The following is a 26,011-nucleotide window of genomic DNA, read 5'->3' on the forward strand; positions in this document are numbered from 1 at the left end:
TCCCACCAACAACAGTAGCTAGGTTGGTGGGGACTAGAGAGAGGGCTTTTTCAGTGGCGGCCCCCACTCTCTGGAATTCCCACCCGTTCGATCTTCAGCATGCCCCTTCCCTGGATACTTTCCGCCGAGCCTTAAAAACTTGGCTGTTTTGACAGGCCTTTGGGACCGCCGGGGTGGGCTAATTTACATACTGAATGCCTGTTGTTATGTACTGCATATGTTGTTATTTTTGTTATTGCTGAGTATATCATATTTTATTGTATTTACTGTATTTTATTGTATTTTATTGGAATTTAATATGTACGTCGCCTAGAGTGGCTTCGGCCAGATAGGCGACCTAAAAATTAAATTTACATACATACATTTACATACATACTTGAGAGTTAGATCATTAGGTAATTCTTCATCCCACAGTTCTTGGAACAAATATTTCACTCTGATAACAAAGAGTGACAAGAATCCAATTGGATCATATACACGTGCTGTTGCTTGTAACACAAAATGTTTAGTATTTCTTCTGCCTATCATGAATTCTAGCAGATTATGAATCTCAAATATGAACTCATCTGCCTAGGTTTTCTATGTCAGACTTAAGATCTTTAACAATGAAAATCCTAAAGTTTGTTCTTCCAAATCTAAATTATTTGCAGTTCGTTAGAATTGGTATTCCACTTCTGGAGGTCCATTCCAGCTATTGAAAGCAATTCTCTGGCCTTCATGGAAATACTAGCAGCTTTCTCTACACTGTCAGCTCCAGCTATGAAGTCATCATCATACAGGCATTCATCTAGCATCTGGCAGGTATCTGGATGTTCCTTTTGGTATTGTTTCAAGTGATGTCTTACGGTAGCAGCAAGCAAAAAGAGGATGAGGGATGCACCAAATAATACTCAAGTCATTCTCAGGATCTTTACGTCTGGTTCTTGATCAAAGTTTAGAAGTTCTTCACTTGCTATTGAGATCTGAAGAAAATGTCTGCAGTGAAGGCTACCTTGTATTGGCAGAATCTGATTAGAACACCAAACAAATCTGGGTTCAGACTGGGTCCAGTTAGTAAACAATCATTAAGTGAAGGACACCCCCTTCCATGGGATGAGGCACCAAACACTACTCTCAGTTTTGTGGTAGACTTATCCTCCCGGATGACTGCATGATGAGGAAGATAGTAGACCGCCTTGCCCATCTCAAGTGTAGAACTAGGGGTGACTTCTTCAGCTATGCCTTTCTGAAGGTGCTCTTCAATGACATTGCTGTACCTCTTAAAGAGCAGAGCACCAGTTCTGAACTTCCCAGTTAACTGTTTGAATCTTCTCTTGGCTACAGGGAAGTTGTCTGGTAAGTCAGGCTGGTCTGACTTCCAGGGCAGTTGTACTTCATATCTCCCTTCCTTGTATTTTATGGAAATTTCAAATCTTTGGAGCATCTCTTTGTCATACTTTGTCTTCCACTCCACCTCTTTCATTATGACAATCGATTCTAGTTCCCAGAAGGCTCTCAGTTGTTTGGAGATGAGGGATTCTTCCTCCATTATGACTTTCAGTGCTCCAGCTACTGTAGTACTGGTTCCTAAGAAGGCTGTAGTGGGACCCTGAATAGCCCATCCAAATATAGTCTGAAGTGCCACCAGTTCATTTCCAGGTCATTCCATTCGGCCTGTCACTGCCTTCCAATAATAATTTCCTCCAATCAGTACTTCTAACTCCAGCCCATGGCCTTCTTTGGGAGAGGTTGCATCTGCCAGCTGGAGGCCGCTTGTTTCTAATTCTTGGTGCAGGCCATCTCCCGGGACCCTTACCTTGGCACTGCATATTTGTGGTCTTTCCAGGGCCTCCAGTTCAATCTTTTCTCTTTTCTCCCAGAGACCTTGCAAGGTGACCTTAACTCCATCTTTTGGTAGTCACTGGTGTATTTACCCCAAAGGAGTGGATAGTTAGGGTCTCTTCCCCTACCACTAGGAACTTTAGTGCCTTGGAGATGTCTTTTCATATAAATGTTCTTTGGCTTCCTCCATCTAGTAGACAACACAGAGTTTTCTTCTCAGCAGTCCATTTGGCTGTAGCTTGCACAGTTTGCAGTAATACTGGGTTCTGTAGCTTTAAGTCCACTGCAGATGGAGCTATTGATGATATAACAGTGTCATCAGGAGTTGTCTTGTTGGTGGGGTTCTCCTTTGCTTCTTGAGAACAAATTGACATACGATGGTGTTTTCCACAACTAGAGCAAACAATTCCCTTTGCCTTGCAGAATTTGGCCATGTATCTTACCCCCAGACATATGAAGCATCGGCCTCGTTTCTTTAGCTTCTCCTTTCTTTCTACAAGTGTCAGAGCTGAACAGTCATCTGCCCTGTGGTCAGGAGCATTGCAGAATATGCAGACTGCTTCTGGAGTTATTGTATTCAGTGCTACAGTAGATAGCGCAGAGACCAATCCTTTCTTCTGCTCTGGATAACGTTGTACTGACTTTCTGGCTATACTTGAGGGAGGTATCACTCTCATGTGATTTAACTGCACTCTCAATTTCCCTTTGGAGGAACTTCAGGAATTCTGGTACCTTCCATTCATCACTATTATTCCTACTGCAGCTGAACTCTAGTGCTGTATCTTCAGGAATCATTTTCATCAGTATAGGACACAACAGACTTCTATAGGTATAGAGACAACCCTCATGGACTCCAAACGGCGTACTTGAGTCTTACGGGCATCATATAGATGACGTAAAGTCAAGATGCCAGTTGACCTTTTTACTGGGTTCAGGCTTAGCAGTTTGTTCATGTGGAGATTAATAATCAAATCCTTGTGCCCAAATCTTTACCTCAGGATTTTCACAGCTGCATCATAATTTGACTCTGATAGTGGCATGTCAGCAATTGCACTGGCTGCTGCCCCACCTAGGAAGGAATTTAGGTAATTAAACCAGTCTATCTTTGTCAGCCTGGTGTTCTTGTGAATGGAAGTTTCATATTGGCTCCAAAATCCCTGCCAGCAGCTAATGTCTCCATAAAATATTTCAATCATCCATTTGGGGAACTTGACCATTGGTGGCTGTGGATCTGCCCTTGTTGCTGAAGAGGTACTTCTTGCATCTTCAGTATTAATTGCTCACACTGCATGAGTTTTCCCAGCTATAATACAGTCTTTATAGCCCTGTGCCATTTCTACCTCTTTCTCTAATTCATGTAGATCAGTTACCCCAGCTTCTATGTCTTAGTCAAGCTCATTCAGAATCTCTTCCATTTCTGTAAGCTGATTTAAGCTTTCCTCAAGCAGAGCCATATCTATATCAGTTTTCTAAAGTTCACATGCTATCCTTTGTAACAGTTTTGTTGTCAATGATCTAGTTACAGCCCTGTAGTGCCTTTAGCTTTCTGAAGCCTCAGCCATGTCCCCTTGTTCTTTCTGACCTTACTCTGTGGTCTGTCTTCTGTTTAAATCTTTCCCTCCCAGGTTTTGGCACCAAAAATATTGCAACAGCTAAGGTCTTCTTAACAGGAATAATGATTCTTGGAGACTTGACTTCTTTAACACTGATTGTATTTATTAATTGACAAACTTGGCTTACAACAAAACTAAGCTCTGCTTCTACAAACTGTGAGGAAGAGAGAGAGAAAAGGTGGGAAAACTTCATTGATTTCACTTCTCATAATACTCAATAAGAGTTACATAAAAAGATATCCCTTTAGGCCTCTCTCTGTTATACCTAAACCATTCCCCTTAAAGAGACAACAAACAGTTTCAACGTCTCAAACAGTTTCAACAAGAGCAGTAAGACTGCTCTGGAAGCACACTTTATTGCATTAAGTTCAAAGATCCCAATCATAGAGTTGTAAGGAATCTTGGAAGTCATCTCGTCTATCTCCTGTTCAGTGCAGAATGCAACTACAACATTAATGACAGGTGGCTGTCAAGTCTCAGCTTCAATACTTCCAGTGAAGGAGAGGCCACCCACTCCAGGGCCATCTGTCACTATCAAACAGCTCATACGTTCAGGAAATTTCTTCTAATGTGCGGCTGAAATCTGCTTCCCTGTCATTTTCACTCATTGGTCTAGTTCTGCACTTTGGAGAAACAATAAACAAGTCTGTTCCAGATTCTTCATCATCCAGGTCAGCCTCTTCTGAGTTTGGATGGAACAACCAGACAATGCAGTGTGAGGCTGGTGCAAGTTGTACTGTAGCTGGTCAGAGCTGAAGGCAGCATACTTTGGCCTCTGCCTCCAGCCAGGAGACCAAGGTCCCTGGAAGGCTTCTCTTACTGACTCCCAGGAAGAACACTATGACCAGGAGGACATCAGTCTAGCTCCATCATCAGCCAGACAAGCAGCAGCTACAGGAAGCATCCACATCCTTGCCAACAAGAACACTGTATTCCAACAGCCAGTTGCCCTGGGATTTCAGAAGCAAGGTAGAAAGGCCAGTCTGGCTCCATACATCTACTAAAGGGGGAAAAGCCACTGATTGCTATTCAAGCAGGAACACTCAAAAACTAGCAAGGATGATCAGCCTGGCCCAAACCAAATATAAACGGCTGCTTATAGCTTATCACTTCCTTCTGGCCTTAGCTCCCTTCTTCTTTTCCCCTCCACTTCCCTTGTGTGTCTTTGTAAACCTGATGATAATCTCTCTTTCTCTCTCTAATTGATGTGAACTGCTGTGGGAGAAAATAATTGTCTGAAAAGAATGATAAAAATCTAAAAAACAAGTAACAAATATCTGGAGGGCACCAAGTTATACACTAAAAATGGTAAAGTGTTACGTCTGAACCATTATTATTATTAAAAGGCCCAGTTTGAATTGTCATACAACTCTTGATAGGTATTCAGCATGGAATTAGTATCAAACTGCAGCATTTTAAAACACCAGTATAACTCATTATCAAGAAAAGTCTCAGCAATCAAATCCAGCACATGAATATGTTTCTGCATGGCTTAATGTTTTAGAGTTACATGTAGAAGTGTAGGTCTAATATTAATCTATCAACAGGAGTTCATATAACAATGTTCTATTCCACTTGCACTATCTTCCTGGACATAAAAATTATTTCCCTGAATAAAACATGCTTCAAAAATAGAACCTTTTCAGTCAATTTGTGAGCAATATTTCAACATGCACAACAGAAGGTATTTTTAAGACAGGCATAAACAGTTTGACACCAAAATGGTCAGCAAAACTCCCCCTTTAGCAGCACATACTGGGTACATTACATTTCAAATAACAATTACTCACACTTGAGTCAAAGCTGCAGACACTGATTACATCTTCACTCTGGGTGCTCTGCTTGCGTTTCTTCTATTAAAAAAGAAAGAAAAGAAGAAGAGCTCAAACCTTAAGCAAGAGATCAGCAAAACATTTCTTACCGGTTTGCTTTACCTCATACAAAATTATGATACAAATAAGAGACTTTTCAAATAAAGAATATGGCTAGTTTCTATAAAGGCTCACCCTCTGTAAACGTCTGCTCAGTTAGTCTTTCAGGAGACACCTCTACCAAATCCCCAAATAAAGGTCCAAAGCAGACAAAATCCTAGTCACAAAATAAGCAATTGTGTGAATAGGTTTTTAAAAGCAAATTGCAGGTGTGGGAGCCCAGTCCCTGGTGCAAGGCTTCAACTCTTTATTTCCTCTTGTGGGGCCAGTCCGGAACAGGGGCTCCAAACCTGCTATTTACAATAGAAAAAAGCTTCCATTCATTCCAATGGGAACTCTCCCACCCCATGCAAACAGCAATCATTATTCATTGTATCAACAGCATTGTGTATGTAAGGATGTGTAGTTTGGCCCTATTTCCAGACTCAAATTGGGGTGTGTGGACAACAGCACTTGAAACGGAAAAATGAGGCAAAGCAACATGCATATAGATACTGGCAACATTTTTTTTAATGTTGTCTCACCAAATTACAAACATTGCTTTTCTAACAATGCAATCCTAACCATGTCTACTCAGAAATAACTTCTATTGAATTCAATGGAGCTTACTCCCATGTTAGTGGGGTTAGGATTGTAGCCTAAATTATGGGAGTTTAAAGAACAATGTGGAGATTCTGCAGGGGGCACCTGAAAGGCTAACATTGAGGAAAAATGCCTGTGAACATGCAGTGTGGGTGCCCTTCTAAGAAAGCCATACTATTTCATAAACCACCACATAAATAAGATTTTTTTCAGGTTTATTATTAAACAAGATTAGGGTTTTTTTGCACTGAACTTTGGGGGAAACTATTTAAGTGCTTTTAGTGTGTGCATAATGTTTAAAAAATTGACACAGGGGAAAAGAGAGGAAGTGAAACAGAAAACAGCAGTAAACAGGGAAGCAATATGCAATTGTTTCAATCGTACATTGTTAGGCTTAGGGTGTATACACGCATAACCTTTGAAATGCATGTGGGTCATTTTTCCCTAGAGTGCTTTTGTACATAGTACTTTACAATTATATACATCATCCTGTCATGTTTGTTAAAGCTTCCACTGTTATCCATGCCGACTGTACACACTGATGGCCTGGTTTACCAACTAGAGCACATTGGTTTTCTCTATTCCACTTCCCTTGGTTAGTGTTTCCATACACAGTAAGTGCTGCCAGAAATGATGTAATGCTCTGCTGCAGCTACGCATGTGCAGTTCCAATCTTTTAAAAAAATATTTGATGGGTCTTTCCAAAGACTGGATATGGAAAGACAGGGGCTGGAAACTGTGTGTACTGATATACATTTTGTTCTCTGCTTTTCTCTCTCAAGCAATGCGCTTGAATGTACCATAACTGCAGTGGCTACTTCTAAGCTATTCTTTAATCTTTTGTTCTCCCCAAATATCAAGAAGATTGTGGATTTCTTGTGTTTTCCATGAAATGCTTCTTTCCTTCCCGTTTACTGACATACCATTGTCCTTCATTACAAAAGAAGCAACCCTCAGCTTTATCAAAGAAGGAAGAGAAAAGATAACTCCTAGGTGAATGGGCATGGAAATGAGGGAGAGTGGAACAGCCCTGAGAAGTCAGAAGGTATGGCTCAATAGGAGGTCACCTGAGAAGCAGTCTCTGGATACATACCATTCAGGCAACAAGTGCTTGAGAAGTACATTCTCAGGACAAAACAGATTACAGCCATTCCAGCAAAAAACACTTTAATTAAATAAGTAGTATGGGACAGGGATATCGTGGGCTCATCTACATGGTGGTTTACTATGCGTATGGTGCTACTCACATTTCCCTTTAATTTGCATGGTTCACATGATGTTACTGGCAAACAGAAGCTATCACGCAGTTTTCCCCTGTAAATCCATACTAACCTAATCCACTGATAATATGAAATGGGGAGGAAAAACTTTTCCCACTGCGCTGCACTACACCTTGCAGATGCCTTGCTCTGATGCTCTGGGTGTGTCAATTGTTCCCCTCTCCACATCCACTCTCTTCTCCTCCCTTCTTTCATTGTGTTTCCTGTGGGCTGACAAGCAACTTCCAGCTGCTCTCCTCCCTTCTGCTGGTCTTTTTTATGTTGCTGCAAATAGTGCCTTTATTTCCCCCCCCTAACTTGTGCACAAAAGCATAACACTACTCAAACAAAGATTTGTATTTCAGCTGTATACTACCAGTGAAAATACAAATAATCACACTTCCAGTTTGTTGTTTTTTAAAATGGAACCTACTGCAGCTGGTAGAACAAACTGATCATGCTCAGTTGCCAAGCAACCAGAGGGTGTGGAAATGTTAAATTAGAGGGTGTGGTCATTTCAAAACTGTGTGATTGATCCTTCCCCTCAGTGTGAATAGCACACACTGTGTTTGCAGCTGGCATTGACCCTTACTGTGGAAGTTAGAACACAGAGATAAGAATAGCATCTTTAGTACAAAGTAATGCTCCTGTTTGGATAAGCCCCATGTGTACAGTACCCCAAAAATATGCCTGTATCCTGAACTGAATGCACATTAACACATAGTGTGTATAGTGGAGGCTGCTCCACTGGGGTTACTGGGACACAGCCCTCCTAATGAGAATGTCAAGCATTTTTTTCAAATCAACACACCCAAAAAGATCTCAAAGCTACACACTCTTTCTTGTTCTACACACATTTTATACTTCTATTTGAACTCAGAGAAGCTCTGCAAACATTTGTGTTAGTCTACTGTTCTCTGGCCAATCAGCTTCTTGTTCTCTGACTAATTGGCTCTCTGCATCATTCAGCCAATCCTGATGCCAGAGCTTGGAAAAGTTACTTTTTTAAACTACAACTCCCATCAGCCCCAGCCAGAATGGCCACTGGATTGGGCTGATGGGAGTTATAGTTAAAAAGCTCTGCCTAATCCAAAAGCATAGCTATTGCAAAGAGGTCCCTCCCCTTGGTCTGTTGCTTGTCAGCCCTCCTAGGATGGCTTCTACTCCATCAGAGGGTATGAGGTCTATCTAACACAGCCACTATAGCAAATTAGGGAAGAGTCAAGTAGGAGTCTGGACTGATTCAAGAACAGCCCCACTTGGTAGCCTTAGCCTGTATCAGAATCATACATTGGTTCTGAGCATGCTCAGAGTTGTGAAATTAAAATGCTGACTCAGTCTAGTCTTTCTATAATAAATGAGGCCATTTTATTTTATTTGTTTGGGGAAATGGATGGGGAAACATTTGAGAAGAGAAATGTTAGCCTGCCTCTGTATGTGTGTGTTTGCTGCAACAGCTTATTATGTTTGCAGGATTGGGGTGTGTGAGTGAGTGAATATTTGTTCTAATTAGTATTTTTCAACACAGAGAGAGAACAACAATGAACAGTGTGAGACTCTTTCAATACGAAACATTTATCTACTTTTTACCTCTTAAAATATTTGCATTTATTTTTGTGAATAGGCCAAGGGGATGCTACAGGATGACTGGGAGGAAAAATGGTGGACTGTGTCTCTGTACTTGATGGAAGGGGGTGCTGGTGAAGGTGAATTATTTTCCAATTCCCCTGCATGCTCACCCTCCCATTTGCTTGGCAGTTGTCCTCTTCTGCAAGTGTGATTACTCCTAAAGGCTTTTGGAAAGCTGGGAGCAGGAGATTGCAGTAATTATTCACTCGTCTAATGTCTCACCCACTTTTCTATAAGACCACTAGAATGCTGTCAGAAAGTTGGTAGGAGGTGGTGGATCATTGCTCTAATCTGGCTTTTGCTCCCTTGCTAAAGTTGCAATCTGAACCCCACTTACATAGAAGTAAGCCCTACTGAATTCAATAGGACTTCGTTCTAAGTAGACATGATTAGGATTGCACTGTAAGGTGGTGACACCCAGTGAAGCAGGGGAATTGGGCAGGTATAGTGAATGCACCAGGGGAGCGGGAGACCTGACCTCCTCTCTGAGATATTGTACTGCCCTACAATTTGTGAAAATGCAAACACAATTTGGGTTGGTCCTTACTTAGAAGAATTTGGTAACGTGAGTCTGAGCATATGGTGAGTGGTGGCAACACCTGCAATCAGGACTGCATCTCCAAAGATGGAGAATTACATTTTTGTATGTTTGTTGTGTTCTTCTTACTTTGCTTCTTTCCTGTGTTACTAGTGTTTCTACAGAGAATCTAACCTAGAAAATTATATTTCACTCATTCATCCTAGAAATCTGTGTCAAATTTATTTTCATTAATTTCAAAGCCATTTTATTGGTCAATGCCATATAATGGCATTGTGTTTCAAACTGGAGGTTATATTCTATTTCTATTTTGGGTGCATTAAATGTTGAATCTAAAACTGGAGCTTTGATGTAAAATTAGACTCGATTACAACATGTTGCTACTTAAGCAATGAATCTAGCCATTGGAAAAAACAAATGTGGCCTGTCCAATACGCATGTATTCAGCTTACTATGCTTAACCACTTCACTTGAGGAAGGGTGGACAAAGGCAATTAGAAACATAGAGCAACTAGAAATTTGCTAGAATATATTACACCTCCCACTGTTGTATCTTGTGCAAACTGAGACACTCCTCATGCCCACTGGAGATTATTCTGCAGAATAGTTAGTGGCATTATTCCAATTGTTTTTGGAGGTTTTTTTCACCACTGACCTAATGTGGTTTAAGGTCTATGAAGCCATTTTAAAACAAAAGCATTAAAATACATTTCAATAACTTTAATTCTGGAAAACAATTGCTTGAATTATTCATGCACTTGCCTTATAGGAATTATATTCTACACAGACTAGCGCTGAGAAGTGGGGAAAATGCTATCAGAGGGACAACAACAACAAAAAGTAAATCAAAAATTGTTCAAACACGTGGCAACTGAAAACCCTCTCCAAAAACATAAGCACACCCAATTTTCCCAGCATATGCATCACACATAAAGGGGAAGGTGGCGAGGAGAAAATGCAACAAGCATCAATGATCAGTTTCTCAGTCTTTTAATTAGCCTATCATTAATGTCACCACTATGGCAGATGAAGCAGTGTTACTGGAAACAGTACAGTAATTAAAACAGCATTGCTGGGGGGGGGTGTGCCTTCTTCTCCTGTAACTTTGTTTGCCAAGAAGAGCCATTGGAAAGTTGGGAAGAGGTGGTGGATCATTGTTCCAGTCCAGTTTTTATTCCCCTTGATAAGGCTACAATCCTAATCCCCTCTGTCTGAGAGTAAACCCCATTGCATATACTTCTGAGACTGATCCTGTATCTTTAGGAGAAGAAAAAGTCAGCCAAGTGCAGGTGTTCTGTCAACACTGTAATGGGAAAAACCACAAGGTGGAATTCTCCCTTCCCCCTGCGCAACTTTTAAAGATACAGAAGACCTCTTGGAGGCTGGGCCTGGCAACCAAGAGGTCTTCTGTATCTTTAAAAGTTGTGCAGGGGGAAGGGAGAAATCAACCTTGTGGTTTTTCTCATTACAGTGTTGCAAGAACACCTGCACTTGGGTGACTTTCTCTTTCCCTAAGGATACAGGTTCAGTCTCAGGCCAGGAACCTGGCAACCCTATTCTGAGTAGACATGGTTAGAATTACACTATAAGCTTGTGACTTGCCCAACTAAAAACTGTGGTTTTCTTCCCAGATCTCTGCATCAATAAAGTTTGCAGTGTAAACCTATGTACTGTATAAAATACAAGACTGAGAGTTGGTAAATGGCCCAAGGCAGAATTAAGTGACTTTAAATGTTAAACTGCACATTCTCATCATATTTTTGTAGTCCATGAAAGCTTATGGCATAATAGTTAGTCTTGAACACTTATTTTGTAGTACCTTGTTTCATGTGTCCCTTTCTAGAAGAAGAGGCCCTCCTTTGGAAACTGCACCACACCTTATTTTTTAGGGTACATTTTTCATGATTTCAAATCTGCACCCCTCACCTCTCCCCCAATTCAAAAACAGGGACAAGCAGGCTGGAAATCATTTTTTAAAAATTAATGATTCCTTATTTATCAGTATTACATTTATATCGACTCCCCCTTTCTTCCAAGAAGTTCAGAACAGCATTCCTGGGTCTCCCTTTCTCCATATTCTCCTCACAACAACCCTGTGAAGTAAGTTAGCCTGAGAGACAGTGACTGGCCTTAGGGCACACAGTGAGTTGCATAGCTGAGTGGAGAGTTTAACCCTGGTCTCCCAGATCCTAATCTACTTAATTTCCATGCATTTTATTACACATTCTGGAAAAAGATGTATAAATCAATAAGCTGGTGGAGTGAGGAAATAATATTTTCCAGTAGATCTGGAAATGTATGGGGTCCCTTATTCAAAGTCCTTTGAGACACATTTAAGACTATCCAATTCAGGCTATAATCCTGTACATACTTACCGGAAGAAATCTCCATGGTAGGTGGGGGTCTACCTCTGAGTAATGTATGGTTATTGTAGCATGAATTCACACTAGAAATTGAGACAGCAGGGACCCTTCTGAACCAAGATAAGACACTTAAGGTGCTAAATATTAATAAAACGGCAATGTTTAAGTGTCCACTGCTTCGTTGCAAAGGAGGAGGCTAGGAAGAGAACTAAATGGTTGGAGGCCAATATTTTTCACAGCAGAGACACCACTATGATAGCAGAGAACTCTTCTGAACCAAAGTAAAACATTTTCCAATTTAGTTAGCTGCTAACTATTTTTAAAACAGCAATGCTTAAGTGTCTGCTGTATCTTTGCAGGAAGGAAAACCAGAACAATTTGGTCATGCCCCATGATCTCCTAACAGCCCCACCAGGTGTAGTGGGCACCAGTCACTGAGTGTGTACATAGCCTTAGTTACAGAATGGTATGGAGACTAGGAAGTTATGTGGAAGGCTTCATGTGTGCTTTGAGGAAGGATTTCAACAGTAAGAGATCCGGCAGTTCTGGGGAGGATTTATAAATAATAATAAAAATATTTTATTGATTTATTAAGAAGTAAATTTTGTATTATAAATAGAGGGTACTGAGCTAGATGGACCAATTCATAGAATAGAACACCTTTGTCTTAAAACTAGCAGCTCAAATAAAGCCGAGCAAACACACACAAGCAGTTTTGTTTTCAGGTAGTAGACGGCAGCAGTTACAGGGCAATTCAACTACTGGATAAAGATAGCAAAGGTTAAGCAAGAACTCAAAACAACCCAGACCAGTTTTGCTTGATGATTATTCATAGCTGCAATGGATAAATATTTTTTCATGGCTAAACGTTTTGAGATAACCCTGGGCTCCAGTCAGTTAGGTTTTGCATTCCACCCCCAATTATCCCAACTGCTCCCAATATCCTCTCTCTTCTCTGCTTTGTTGTTTTCAAATTGAATTCAGTCAGAGATCTTAGACAATGCTTTGCTATGTAGTTCCCCCTTCCTAAGGTCTATTTAAGCAAGGGCTCATCTACATGGGAGCATTTCTTCGTAGGAAATACTCTTCTTTTACATTTGTTTTTCATTTGCACCGTCCACAGTTCCTGCTCAATGTTAGCTGCCGATTAGTTTTTCCCATTCACATAAGCAAGCATTCCTCTGGGGAGCATTAGTCTCACTTTTTCCTTGTGGTCCCACTTCTAATTATAATATCCACTCCCTTTGGTTTCTAGGTGACTGAGCACACTCAGTGTTTTCTACCAGCTGCAGTAGGTTCCTTTAAAAAAACCTGGAAGTGCGAATATCTGTGTTTTTCCTGGTAGGATATAACTGAAATACAAATCTTTGTTTGACTGGTATTATGCTTTTGTGCACAAGTTAGGGGAAAAAGAAAATAAAGGCAGCAACGTTAAAAAGTCCAGCAAAATGGAGAACAACCAAAAATTGCTTGTCAGCCTACAGGAAATAAAATGAATGAAGGGAGGAAGAGGGAGTGGGTGTGGAGAGGGGAACAATTGACACACCCACCTAAAACCCATTGGAGCAAAGCATCTGCAAGCACTAGAGATAGGGAGTGAAGGCGTTTTTTCCTTCCCTTTTCGTATTATCAGTGGATTGGGTTAGTATGGATTTGCAGGGGGGGAACTGCATGATGGCTTCCATTTGCTGGTAACATCATGTGAACCATGCAAATTTAAAGGCGATGTGAGTAGCACCAAATACACAGTAAACCATGTAGATAAGCCCCAAGTCTTGCAATATAAGGCCTCAGGGACCTGATGGACTTGGGTAGCCCCAGATCTCATCTCCTCTAACCCCAGACACTCTGAATGTCATCCTCTGGATTTGGTCCCCATGGTTTTTAATCAATTCTAGGAAAGGCAATATTGGTTTTTTCTCACTCCTTTTTCATCCCTGCTCTTTTTTCCCCACTCATTTCTAAGTTTAGCCACACTGCTTTCATCTCCCGTCCTCCTACCAATTAGACTCCAATTGTTTCTTTGGTGCCTTTTGCCATTCCCTTTCCCATATCTTGCTCTTTCTACCTCAGACTGCCCCAGTTGTGTAACCAAGCTACCAGTCCAAATTTGTTGCTGCTTGCTCGACCAATTCTTCTTCATTCTGTAACAATCTTCATACTCGTCATCAGTATTCTTTTTTTTGTAATGAGCTTTGATCTGTTACCTGAGTACAAATTCCCCCCATAGACTGGTGTAGCCTCTCTTAGATGCACCATGATTGCGAGCTAGAGATCTCATTACACATGTTGGTCGAGTTCATGCATTTTCATGCATGTAACATGATTGAGGACACATAGCAACATGGCTCTGATGGGAAGGGTTGTCAAACAGCAATACGACAAAAAATCAGTGTGGTAGTTTACAATGTAACAACTGTTCTGTTTGTGGCCTTGTTAAATTCAGTGGGAATATCCCTCGCACTTCAAGAGTTCTGCTGGGTCCATAGGATGTAGAAGAAGACTCCCAATGCCGTTGAAAGGTATTAAGATGGGAGTATGTACCTTCTTAATTGCAACTTCAATTTAAAATATTTTAATCAATTAAAAAGGTACCAACAATTAATCAAACAGGACATTTGCTGTAATTTTTAAATAATTTTAATACAATTAAAACAGTTGGCTGGTGCCATTTTACAAGAGGCATTCTCCGCTCTCTCTAACAACAGGAATGCCTCTTCTATGATGCCTGCTATTATGTGCATGTGTGTGTGCATGCATCTTTTAAAAATATTTTTATTTAACAAATTTATATACCACTTAGTTTAAAAACCTCTAAGTGGCTTACAAAGGACAATCTAAAATATTCACACACCAATAAAAACAAATATTAAAATGAAATTTAAATATAAATAAAACCAGCAATCTTAAAACCATTACATATAATAAAATTACATGTTGAAACTGCATGTTAAAATTATATGCCTAGGTAGGATTGCTGCAACAAATATTTTTTTCTGCAGAGCTATTTATATTTACATGAAAATTTATGCACAGTTTAACACGTATTTAACTAATCAACTAAGATTTCTTTAAATCAAATAACAGACCTATTCAGTATGTCAGCTAATGGTCCAGCCAAGACTTTAGTATTTTTGAGTACTGCCTTAGCACAAAATCTCATATATAGCATGTGTCCTGCTACCATGTGAGTTTAACTCATTTCAACTAATGGACAAGTCCTAAACCTGCCCTGTCAATCTCCAGCTGTTTCTTAATATCATCAATAAGTTTGGATAACTACAACGCTGCCACTCAGAGCATTCAGCTCAGACTGTAAGTGTGCTGTGCACAAAGATGGCTAACACAGGGTATCTCCAGCATATCCTGGACCTCCAATACCAGAAACAACATTCCACATCAGAAACATTTAGCCCTGCAGACTTTCTAGACGCTAAACAGGAGGGGGTTGTCTCCTGAAATCCTCACTGATAAGCAGAGCTTCTTTGATCTTTCTGTCTTTCACAGGGCAGAGTACATGCATATGCATGGTTGTATACAACTCGTCAAGCTGTCACACCTGCCATCTTAAATATTTTCTGATCAAAAAGATATGCCTATGCACATCTCCATAGCATTCCCCATTGCACCAGAAAACTAAATTTTAACTGTTGCCTGTCCTTTTCAGGATTAAAAGATATCAATTCACATGTAAAACTGCAAAAAGGAAAAGCACAGGAGGCATTCTAGAAAAGCTGAGTATGGATATTTAAAAAACAAAACAAGGAGGAGCATATGCAAAACTATTGGAAACCTGCAATGACATCACAGAGTGGGGATCAGGGTATGCCTCCCATCCTGCTATATTTGATGTTGGGTGGCAGCTATTCACTAGCTCCTGTTCTTTACTCTTTTCACATTTATAATCACATTGCCCTGTGTCTCATGCATTGTACACTTCCACATATGCTTCCTTCACATAAACTCCAATACACTTCACTATATTTGCACAGTTTCATGCAACCCCCCCCCCCGGCAAGCCATATCAGGATTGGCTTTCTCATGTTAAAATCACTCTGTAGGAGGTGAGACCTTGCAACACTGATAACATGGTTTTCTTGGTGTGGCCACACACTGCTCTAATGAAATATATCTGCTCACTACAAGCCACACCAATGTGCCCATTATTCTTGCAAGGGAATATAGCAGACAACATTAACTGTAGAGGTCATTTAGACAGAGGGGAAAGCCCACAGTTACAAATATCAAGCAGGAGGTGGTGGTGGTGGTGGAACCTGGCACATCTGTAATTGTGGGGCTGCTGACTGGCCATCAGCCCCAAGTCAGCAGTTTGAGCTTTCCAATCATCCTGCATCTTACTGAGGACAGGATTTCTGCTCTCTCTCCCTACCCCAATAGCCCTGATGCTGCAAAATTGGCTCCACTAGAGAACTGCGTTAATAGAGGGAAGTATGAGACCATTTCTAAAGAAACCTTCCCTAGACCCAAAAATCATGCCAACTATTTAGCCACTCACAAATCTTCCCTTTAGGACATGACACTTGAATACATGGTATTTGTATAACTCCAGGAATTCTTGAATTACACTGATTATCTGGAGCAATTTCAGTGTGGCTTTCGACTTGGATTTGGTGCATCACTCCATTTGATGACCTTTGTTGGGAGTAGGACAGAGGAAGTGCAACCCTGCTTAGACATCTCAGCTGATTTCAGTATCATTGACCACATTATGCTTGACCAACTCTCTGAAACAGATGCACTGTGCACCAGCATTTCTTCCTTTCTGAAGTCATTTCCAGAAGTGGTACTGGAAGACTACTGCTCTTGCCTGTTGCATATATTTCAGTAGGATGCCACAGGGCTCTGTTTATTTCCTGGTGCTGTACTACATGAAGGGCTATAGCTCAGTGGGTGACCATCTGCATGCAAAAGGTCCCAGGCCCAATCCTCAGTATCTACAAGTAAGGCTGCAAATGTGCCCTGTCTGAAACCGTGTTCAGCGGTTGAGTTAGTAGTCAGTACTGAACAATACAGACTAATGTTCTGACTCAGTATAAGGGTAGAAACACAGTCACTGTTCTGCCAAATCCAGTGCGTGTCCACCTCTTTCTTCTGTAAAAGGGGGCACACGATGCTAATCAAACCCCACCCCATTTTACTGTAAAAACTGGTGGGAACAGCTTGAATGTTTTTTTAAAAAATTCATCTTCAAACAGATTTCGCAACTGATCGGCAGATCAACCTGTTCCCTTTCCAGATTGTCATGCCCCCCTCCGAGGACTCGTCCAAGGAGGAAGAGGAATGCAAGATTGCAGACCCAAGAAAGGGACAAGCAGGGAGACAGCCCAGGACCCTTCACCAGACCAGAGACAAGCTCCAGAGGGAGCCTGCCTGCCAGAATCAGGAAGCGACCAGGAGGCTGCCCCTTCTCCAGCAGAGAGAAGACACCAACAGGTGTTGCAGCAACGAAGGCAATCAGTGCGGTTAAGGAGCAGGAGAGCTCGCAAGAACACAGGCTAATTGGAAGCACCTGGGCCAGCATGCAGAGTACAAAAGGCTGGAAGGAAAGGGAGACTCCTTGCTAGAGCCAACATCAAGTCTTGTTGCAGACATTACTCCAGCTCTCATTTTAAACCCGTGCCTTGAACCCTGCCCTGCCTGATTGGACCTCTTGGTTTCTGGACATTTGGACTTCCTTAAGGACTTCTCTGTCTCCTCCTTCGGTGCTTCTCAAATGGTAAAACACGCTGGCTGACCCCCTGGGTCCTTCTGCCTGGCAGATTTATGGTCTGGTCTTATCTGTTCATTAGCTGCATGCCTCTGTGAACCCCCGCGTTTGACACTGGTGTGGCTAATGGAAACACTTTCTTCTGGCGACTAGTGTGTTTAATAGCGCAAGGCATCTTCCTATATATTATGTGAAACTCCTGAGTGAGTTCACCTGGAGATTTGAAGTGAATTATGTTAATGACACCCAACTCCACTTCTTTGGGACTCTTGTGAAAGTAAACCCCATAAATGTGTTGATTTAGCTCAGTAGATTAGAGTCACTGAGTGGATAGCTAGGAGGAGGAGCTGAAACTTGTTCTGCTGGGGAGCTGAAAAATATTTCTGGGCTCTTATCACCTTGTATAAATAAACTAAATTCATGTATATGTATTATTAATTAGGAAGAGGATGGGGAGCTATTTTTTCTACATCTAGTATTCGCTATAAATATTATAATTGCAGGGTTATGTCCTTCAAGGTGCAAACTGTAAGTTTGTTGTTTGCTGTGCTTGTTCTGTTGCTTTGGGACTAAAGTTGCGTGCAAAGAAGCATTGGTGGATTACAGAAGCATTGGTGGATTAAAGGAAAGTTTAGACTTGGCTGACTACACAGTTTCCAAGCAAGAATTGACTAATTTTATCTTTGGATTCAAAGGTACTATTGCATTGTTAATGTGTTGAATAAATTACTTATGCATTTAGCTCTTTGTATCTTGTTTTGTGTAATTATGGTTCCATCTAAAGAACATTTGTTCACCTTAACTATTTGAAGGTTTTATTCCACCTAAGCATTCATTAGTAATACAGGACAGAATACTTTTAATTATTGCACCAATGTGCAGCCTGGTTACAGTTTTACAAAGAAAATTGGCATCAAGCTGTGTAATTAGAGACCACCTCTAAATGCTGCGGTCCATTTCAGAAGACTTTTTTTAATAGGCTTTATTTTGCCACCTACTGTGGAAAATTCTTTAACTAACCTGGCAAAGGATCAAAAGATTAATCTTGTCCTGGTAGTTTTATATCCAATTTAGATTGAAGCTCAAATAGTTCAATGAGAACCACAGGTGTCAAGGGCTTTGAGCTTGTGTGCTTTAACTACCAAGCTTTATACCAAAGACATTAATTTAGCTAACTATATAAGTGTAGATAATTGCAACCTATCAGTGTGAAAATAGACAAAAAAATAAAGGCAGGGATTGGATCAGAATACATTGAATGCATTGTTCATGCCTCCCAATGCAGTTGTGTTTTGAGCTATTACAAGAAGTATTTTCCGCTCCTCTGTGGGACTGAGGATGACTTCATGTTATCTTTTCTGTTCTAGATGAACATTGGCATCCCCATCCAAACATTTTGTTGCTTTCAACAAATGTGGCATTGTAGCTCAACATGTTTAGTTTCAGTGTGTAATTTTATTCTACATATTGTGCCAGGAAGCAGATGCCAAACTATTATCTTTATGCTTTAGGGTATTCCAGTGACTTTTTGATCATGTTGGCAAGCTAGCCATGGCAAGAGGGAACAAAGTCTCTTGTTAGCTTTGCTCCTCCCATAGAACAGAGTGAGAGTGTCAAAGTATCACAAGACTAGGAATGAGAATATACTGTTATTTTTTTGTTTTTGTTTTGTTTTGCTTTTTGTTGAATAGAGAAACATGGATGTGCATAAACCAATATTCTGGTGCATCTCTCAGCAGCCTTTGTATTACAGAAAGATACATCAAAATAAGTAACTTGTTTTCAGGCAGTGCTTACTATCGTAGGGTTAATGTGTGTACAAAGCAGCTCTCATTCTCCATACACCTTGCATTTCATAGGTTTTTGGGCCCCGTGTTTACAATTTTTTGTATTCTATGCCCACATGTACATACAGCTGTCAACTGAGGATAACATTTCATACATCTGATGATGTGGGCTCTAGTCCATGAATGCTCATGCCAAAACAAATCTGTTAAGTCTTGTGGAATCTTAAAGGCTCTCTTGTATGATAGAGATTTTTTTAGTGTATAATTGATAGGCGATATCATTTACTCTGTGGTTAGCTTGGTAGAAGAGCTGAAGGGAAGAGTCCTCTGCTTTAAACCTATTTTCTATGTTTCAATCTACATCACTGGAAACTACATTGTCTTTATGATACAGCTTTTGCATTTCCTCTCCCAGTGGTTGTACATAAATCTTTATCGGTTGCTTAAATCCAATGATAATGCTAGCCTACACTTCCTTTTCCAATGTGTCCTTTTAATTACTGTAACTAAAGTATTGCTCTTTAATATAAGTTATGTGGTTTTTGCTGTTAGCCTCCATTTGGTGTCCAAAAATGGGACAAAAATTAGTCATTCATTCATTCATTGGTAATCACTCATGACCAAGTAAGATTGTCTTCCAAAATAAAGTCTTTAACAGTGGGTCTGTAAGTGACTGGGGAGGCCAATCCTAGATCCACACAGCCTCCCACAGTGAGGACCTAGGTTTCCAGATGGAAGACGGTTGCGATGAGGATTTATTTGACGCGCCTTCCACTTGGCTTGTTTGTGCCTTTCACTCTGTATTCATGCTTCTTCAAAGTCCATAGCACCTTCATATTCTGACATGTTAATATTGTTGCGCGCCTCCCCAATCTCCGAGCGGTGAGATTTCAGGGGTCCCTGCGCTCATCCAGGGTTTGGTTTCTTTTGGGAAGAAGGCCAGCGGAGACTGTGGTGTCTTTATGAAATATGGTTTACTTATTTACACACATTCCAACCTGAGCTTAGGATGGAAGGATTCAAGGCATTAGCAGTCCAATATCCAGCTTTTCCATCTGGGTTGCAGGAGGCATCCTAAAGCCATGGTGCAGAGGGATAGCCTCTCTGCCTGCCTCCAGTTCTCCAGACACTCTCTAAAATACATTCAAAGCACAAACTTCTGCTAGCTGCCAGGAAAGGGGGGGAGGCTCTCCTGAAGAGTTTCAATGACAAAATGATCTTCCTGGCCCATGCACCAGTTGCTGGGCACTTCAAAGACCCATTAGCAAACTAGCCACTCTATTAGCTTAACAAAAGAAACTCATCTAGCCAGCAGAGCCAGTCCCTCCCCCAAGGCACAGGATTCCAAATCAGAGGCTGGAAGGGGACTCACAGGGATCATCCATTCCAACCCACAAATTCACAACAATATGTTGCACATGTCACCCAAGCAATAGGCTGTGGATAGGATTCCCAAAATGGAGGTGCAGCCTCTACTCCATCATGCTCCTCCTGGAACACATGGGTTCGATATGTACAGTTGCATGGTATTCCCTCCCCTTCTTTGTGAGAGCACACACACATTTCAAGCCATCACAGAAATGGCTACACACACAAAACTCTTGCATCACATGTTACAAGATCCACCACAGAAAGTGACATTTCATACACTGAGTGCCTGTTGTAATTCCATACCCTTTCCTAAAGAGTCAAGGGACTAAATCCCTGACCGGTAAATCAGGGTGATCAGCGCCAAGTAGTGTGAGAAGCCTCACATCCATCACCACTTGGCTTTATCCCCACTCACCAAATCCAATGCTTAATAGCACTCCTTGGGATAGGACAGCATTTCCCAACTAGTGGGCCACCAGATGTTGTTGGACCACAATTCCCAGCTTTCCTGACCATTGGCAATGCTGGCTGAGGCTGATGGGAGCTGTGGTCCAACAACATCTGGTGGCCCACTAGATGGGAAAGGCTGGGATAGGATGTGTGTTGATAATGAGATGATAATGAGAGAGAGAAATTTGTGATTGGAACGGCACAAGCAGCCCTGATTGCTTCTGTATTAAACAGAAAGCGACAGTGGATACCAAGGTAGCTAGAAATTAACAACATGCATGATCTACTCTGCCTCCCTCTGCCTTTCCATTATAAGGGTTTCTGAGTCCAGCTGTCAAAAAGAACTTAAGTAATGGCTGCACTTGTCACTAAGAGATCTAAGGCTGGTATTGGAGAAAAGATGTTTGGGGTTGCATCTGCCAGCCTCCTTAAGTCTGATCTAGCTCAGAGGCTGCCAAGTGTGACCCCTAAATTACAGAAAAACAGCTTTCTAGTGTTCACTACAGTAAGGCAGGAACAATCAAGATTTCTGCCACACTGTGCAAATAGCGAAGACTATTCAATTTTCGACTGTGACTGGGTCAATCACTAGTTTTAATATACAGTACCTTGAATATTTTATAGAAAGGAAAGGTATACATTTTGACAAATAACTTGATTATTCGTCACTTTTGCTATTAATCAAATTTTATTACAGTCAACAGACCATTGAACAGACCAGGCCATGGCTCACTTTCATGTAGCATTCAAATTATTCTGGACCAGATTTGAAGAATGTTCTTACTATTTCTGTAATGGGATACTATAGGCAGAGCGTGGAAGATTACTTTTAAAAAGGAATAAATTACAGTTACAATTACATGCCCCCCAAAAGTAGTAATTACCGTTGCAATTGCAACTGATCTGAAAGTAACTGATTACTTTTTCTCAAAAGTAATCACTACAATTACATCTCAGTTACTTTTCTTAAAAAACGCCTACAAAGTGCTGGCCTTGGCTGCTGCACATCGAAGTAGCCTAAAACAACATTAAAAATAAACACACATACAGAGGTAGTAGAATACCGTATATTCCGGCGTATAAGACGACTGGGCGTATAAGACGACCCCCAACTTTTCCAGTTAAAATATAGAGTTTGGGATATACTCGCCGTATAAGACTACCCCTGCTTATGACATGCAGGTACTTAGCAGGAAAACTGTCACTTATAAACTTATAAATATTAATATTTGGATTGTCCAGTTGTTTTGTTTTTGTGCCTAGGAATTACCACCAAAAACTGGGGAAAGATGTGAGAAATCTTTTTTTTAAAAGCAACATTAAATGCCTAGACTCTAGTTTCCAACACTATGGAGTATTTATTGATTGATTAAGAGAATTTATATCCTGCCCTTTTGCTGTTAAAAACAGAGCTCAGCACAGCTTACAAATATAGTAAAAACAATAAAAAATACACAATCAGAGAAAAACAAGCCAAAATGTTAGGAAAAGGAGTCTTTGACACCACATGCTCAGTTCTAAATACTGTTGCAGCAAGTTTTACAAGTTCCTCCAGTATTCCACTGGTGCAGGCACTCAGACATTCAAAGTACTGTATGTTTCTTAGGTTTTATAAAAGCAGAGCTTTGCTTAACTCAAAATTTCTTCTCCCTTTGATAACCACATCTACACAGGTTCCACCTCCATACTCAAAATGAAACTGAGCCTGGAAGTGTACAACAACCCCACACATACCTTGCTAATTCGATTATCAATGCCAGGATGTCTGTCTTATCGACTACTCTCCTGCTCCCCCCCACACACACACACACCGGACATCATGAAAGACCCAGTCCTGGGCTCAGAAAGAAAATAAATATCTGGTCCTCTTCAAAGTATTGATAAGCCTCTTGTTTTAATTGAAATAATAATTATAAATTCTTGTTCTTATCACTAATGGGAGTTAATTATCTTGCATATGCTGCTGTTGCTTCTATGGCTGTAACGGAGTGAGGTTAAAGATAAGTGAAATGCAAATAGGAAAAAAAAATACAGAAGGCAGTAACACTTTCCTAAATGTAATACCATACCAACCACAAGAAGATTCCTATAAGGCAAAAAACTAAGCATCTCACAACCAGTCAGGATTCCTAACCAAAAACCAAAAATATGATAAATGAAGAAATATTTATATAAGCATAACTATCAAATATATTTATTATTTACACAAACTGTAAAGATATTTATAGTGCAATCCTAAATTTATTTATTCAGAAGCAAGTCTCAGCGTATTCAATGGGGCTTACTCAAACAGGGACAGAAATGCAACCTCAAGTGATAAGCAACTTCATTCACACAACCCAAAATTCCAAATCATGCCACTTTACACTGTTTTGCAACTGTTTATACTTGTTTTTATGGTTATTGGATTTTAAATGGCTTTATTTCTTGTTGTGAGCTGCCTTGGTTTCCAACCCTACCTCACAGGGGTGTTGGAAAGACTCCATACACACACGCACACACTGCAGATGTATAAATACATACAGCCCATATAATAGTTTATTGTCAAACCAATTGGTCATTGCAGAAAAATCAGTATTAGTTTTTTAAAAATCAGTATTACTTTCCTACAGAATAAAAACTGCAATACCTAAGTAAGCCCCGCCTACTTGCTTTAAAATAGGACTGGGGGGGGCAGAAAGAGAACACAAACACAATTCTTTTTTACATTCACTCCAAAGTCCCATTGATTTTCAGCACATTCATAATCATGTCTACTCAAAAGTAATTCCTACTGAATTCAATAGGATTTACTCTGGACATATGGGATTAGCACTGTTTTTACCCCCAAAAGCAACTATTGGGAAGGTTTTCAAAACACTGCCCAGGATCTGACTCCTACACACAACAGGGGGAAAAACTGAAATGTATATACCTACCAAATTTATGAGATTTCAGATAAACAGGAGGGGAAACCACCATTTTCTGGCCTCGCAATGAAGTTTTGCAGACACTGCCACCAAACAAACACTTCACTGATTGGCTGAAATCCTGAACGGGCGGGGTTAAAGCTACGAAGTGCTATACAGTAGTTTAAAAAAAGATTTAACCGGGGGGGGTGCCTGACGTTTTTATATATATCTCGAGAACCGCACCACCTAGAAACTTAATTTTTTTTAAATGAAAGCTGAGAATCCGGGCCACCTAAGGGGCTAGCCGGGCGCCGGGTGGCATGCTTAGAATCTGGATAAAACCCAGCTATCCGGGCAATATGGCAACCCTAATAAGATGACACCCGGCGTATAAGACGACCCCCGACTTTGGAGAAGATTTTCCAGGGTTAAAAAGCCATCTTATACGCCGGAATATACAGTAATTCTTTTTATCCATAAGATAGCAATGGTGGTCTCTCCGCTGGTAAGGGAGGTGGGGAGGGAGGCAGAGGCCACTACTCAATTCTCTTTGCATGGCAAACCAAGTGCCACCCCCCCCACTCAGCCAGCAAACATAATCTCTCTCACTTAACCACCTCCTAGACCCTGCCCTGCCACCAGCTAAGGGACACTCACTCAAGCAAACATTGTCCCCTAAGATGCAAAAAAGTTAAAATACTGCAAATGCAGCACAGGAGCCAGAGAGGGTGATGGAGGCTACTTTGTGTGCCAAGTGCAAACACGCACACACAAACGTACGTTGTCATCTTTCACCTACACAGTTCTTTATCTCCATTCTGCTGCTGCCTCCTTCTCCTTTATCCATGTTCTTGCCCTCTGGCTCCTTTTTCCCTCCACTTCATTCTTCACCACCACCATTAAATTGTTTTTAAAACAATTGTTTTCCCCACTCCACCCCATCTTATTCTCCACCTCCTCCCTTGCACCTCCTACCCACCCACAGAGCATGAGGGAAGAGCGAAGCTGCACAGAAGTCCAGTTTGAGGTACATGATTTCCATCCATAAATCAGAGGAGCAGAAGATTTCCCCTACTTCCCCCCCCAAGTAATGCCCAAATGTAATGCTGGAAATGTTACAATTATTCTACAAAAGTAATAAAATTACTCCTAGTTCTAATACAGTTAAAATGTAAAGGAATTACTTGTTCCTCAAAAAAGTAATGCATTACAAGTAACTAATTACGTTGAAGGAAATATGTCCAAGCTCTGACTATAGGACAGTAACTGATCTATTATTTTCTTTCCCTTGTTGAAGCCAATAATTTGCAAACACATTTTTTGAGCAACTGAAAAGATGACTGTACACGTGGACATCACCAAATGATCAATATAGGAATCAAATTGATTATATAATTGGCAGAAGATGGAGAAGTTCCATACTTTCAGCAAAAACAAGACCAGGAGCAGACTGCAGCACAGATCATGAACTGGTCATATCGAAAATCAGAGTAAAGCTAAAGAAGAAGAACAAAGCAATCATAATGCCAAAATATAATTTAAATAACATCCCAGAAGAATATAAAGATCAAATAAGGAACAGATTTGAGGATAGAGAACCAGAAGAACTATGGAGTGAAATCAGAGACATTATCAGGGAAGAATGCAAAAGACAACACCTCTAGTTAAAAAGAGAGAAAGACCTCAATGGATGACTGAAGAAACTCTTAAAATGGTTAAAGAGAGAAGGAAAGCAAAAGCAAAAGAAGACAGAAACACGGTCAGAACCCTAAATACAACAATATAGCGACTAGTATATAGGGACAAAGAGAACTATTACAATAGTTACTGTATAGAAACAGAACAGGACAACAAAAAAGGTAGAGCAAGAGCCCTATTCCAAAACATTCGAGAAATTAAAAGGAAATTTAAACCGAGAGTAGGGATGTTGAATAATCAACAGGGGAACACACTGACTGACTGAAATGAAATAAAAGGAAGATGGACGCAATACACTAAAGAACTCTATAAAAGAGATGCAAGGATGAGAGATTCATTCACAGAAGAAC

At 40.6% G+C, this 26,011-nt stretch overlaps 2 protein-coding genes across 9 annotated transcripts in view; both read right to left on the bottom strand.

Moving 5' to 3' along the window:
* ARHGEF3 (Rho guanine nucleotide exchange factor 3) overlaps positions 1-26,011 on the bottom strand; it is a 281,832-nt gene that overhangs the window by 164,639 nt on the left and 91,182 nt on the right. For all 6 annotated transcript variants that reach the window (XM_061618281.1, XM_061618283.1, XM_061618280.1 and 3 more), the window contains one exon: positions 5,225-5,287. In XM_061618281.1, the coding sequence (XP_061474265.1) occupies positions 5,225-5,287 (63 nt within the window). The remainder of the gene's footprint in view (positions 1-5,224; positions 5,288-26,011) is intronic.
* Positions 1-26,011, bottom strand: part of LOC133380625 (serine/threonine-protein kinase pim-1-like) — a 148,936-nt gene that overhangs the window by 31,732 nt on the left and 91,193 nt on the right. For all 3 annotated transcript variants that reach the window (XM_061618289.1, XM_061618290.1, XM_061618288.1), the window contains exon 2: positions 5,225-5,287. The gene's annotated coding sequence lies outside the window, so the exon portion shown is untranslated. The remainder of the gene's footprint in view (positions 1-5,224; positions 5,288-26,011) is intronic.

The sequence above is a fragment of the Rhineura floridana genome, chromosome 3 (genome assembly GCF_030035675.1).
Source record: "Rhineura floridana isolate rRhiFlo1 chromosome 3, rRhiFlo1.hap2, whole genome shotgun sequence".
NCBI lineage: Eukaryota > Metazoa > Chordata > Lepidosauria > Squamata > Rhineuridae > Rhineura > Rhineura floridana.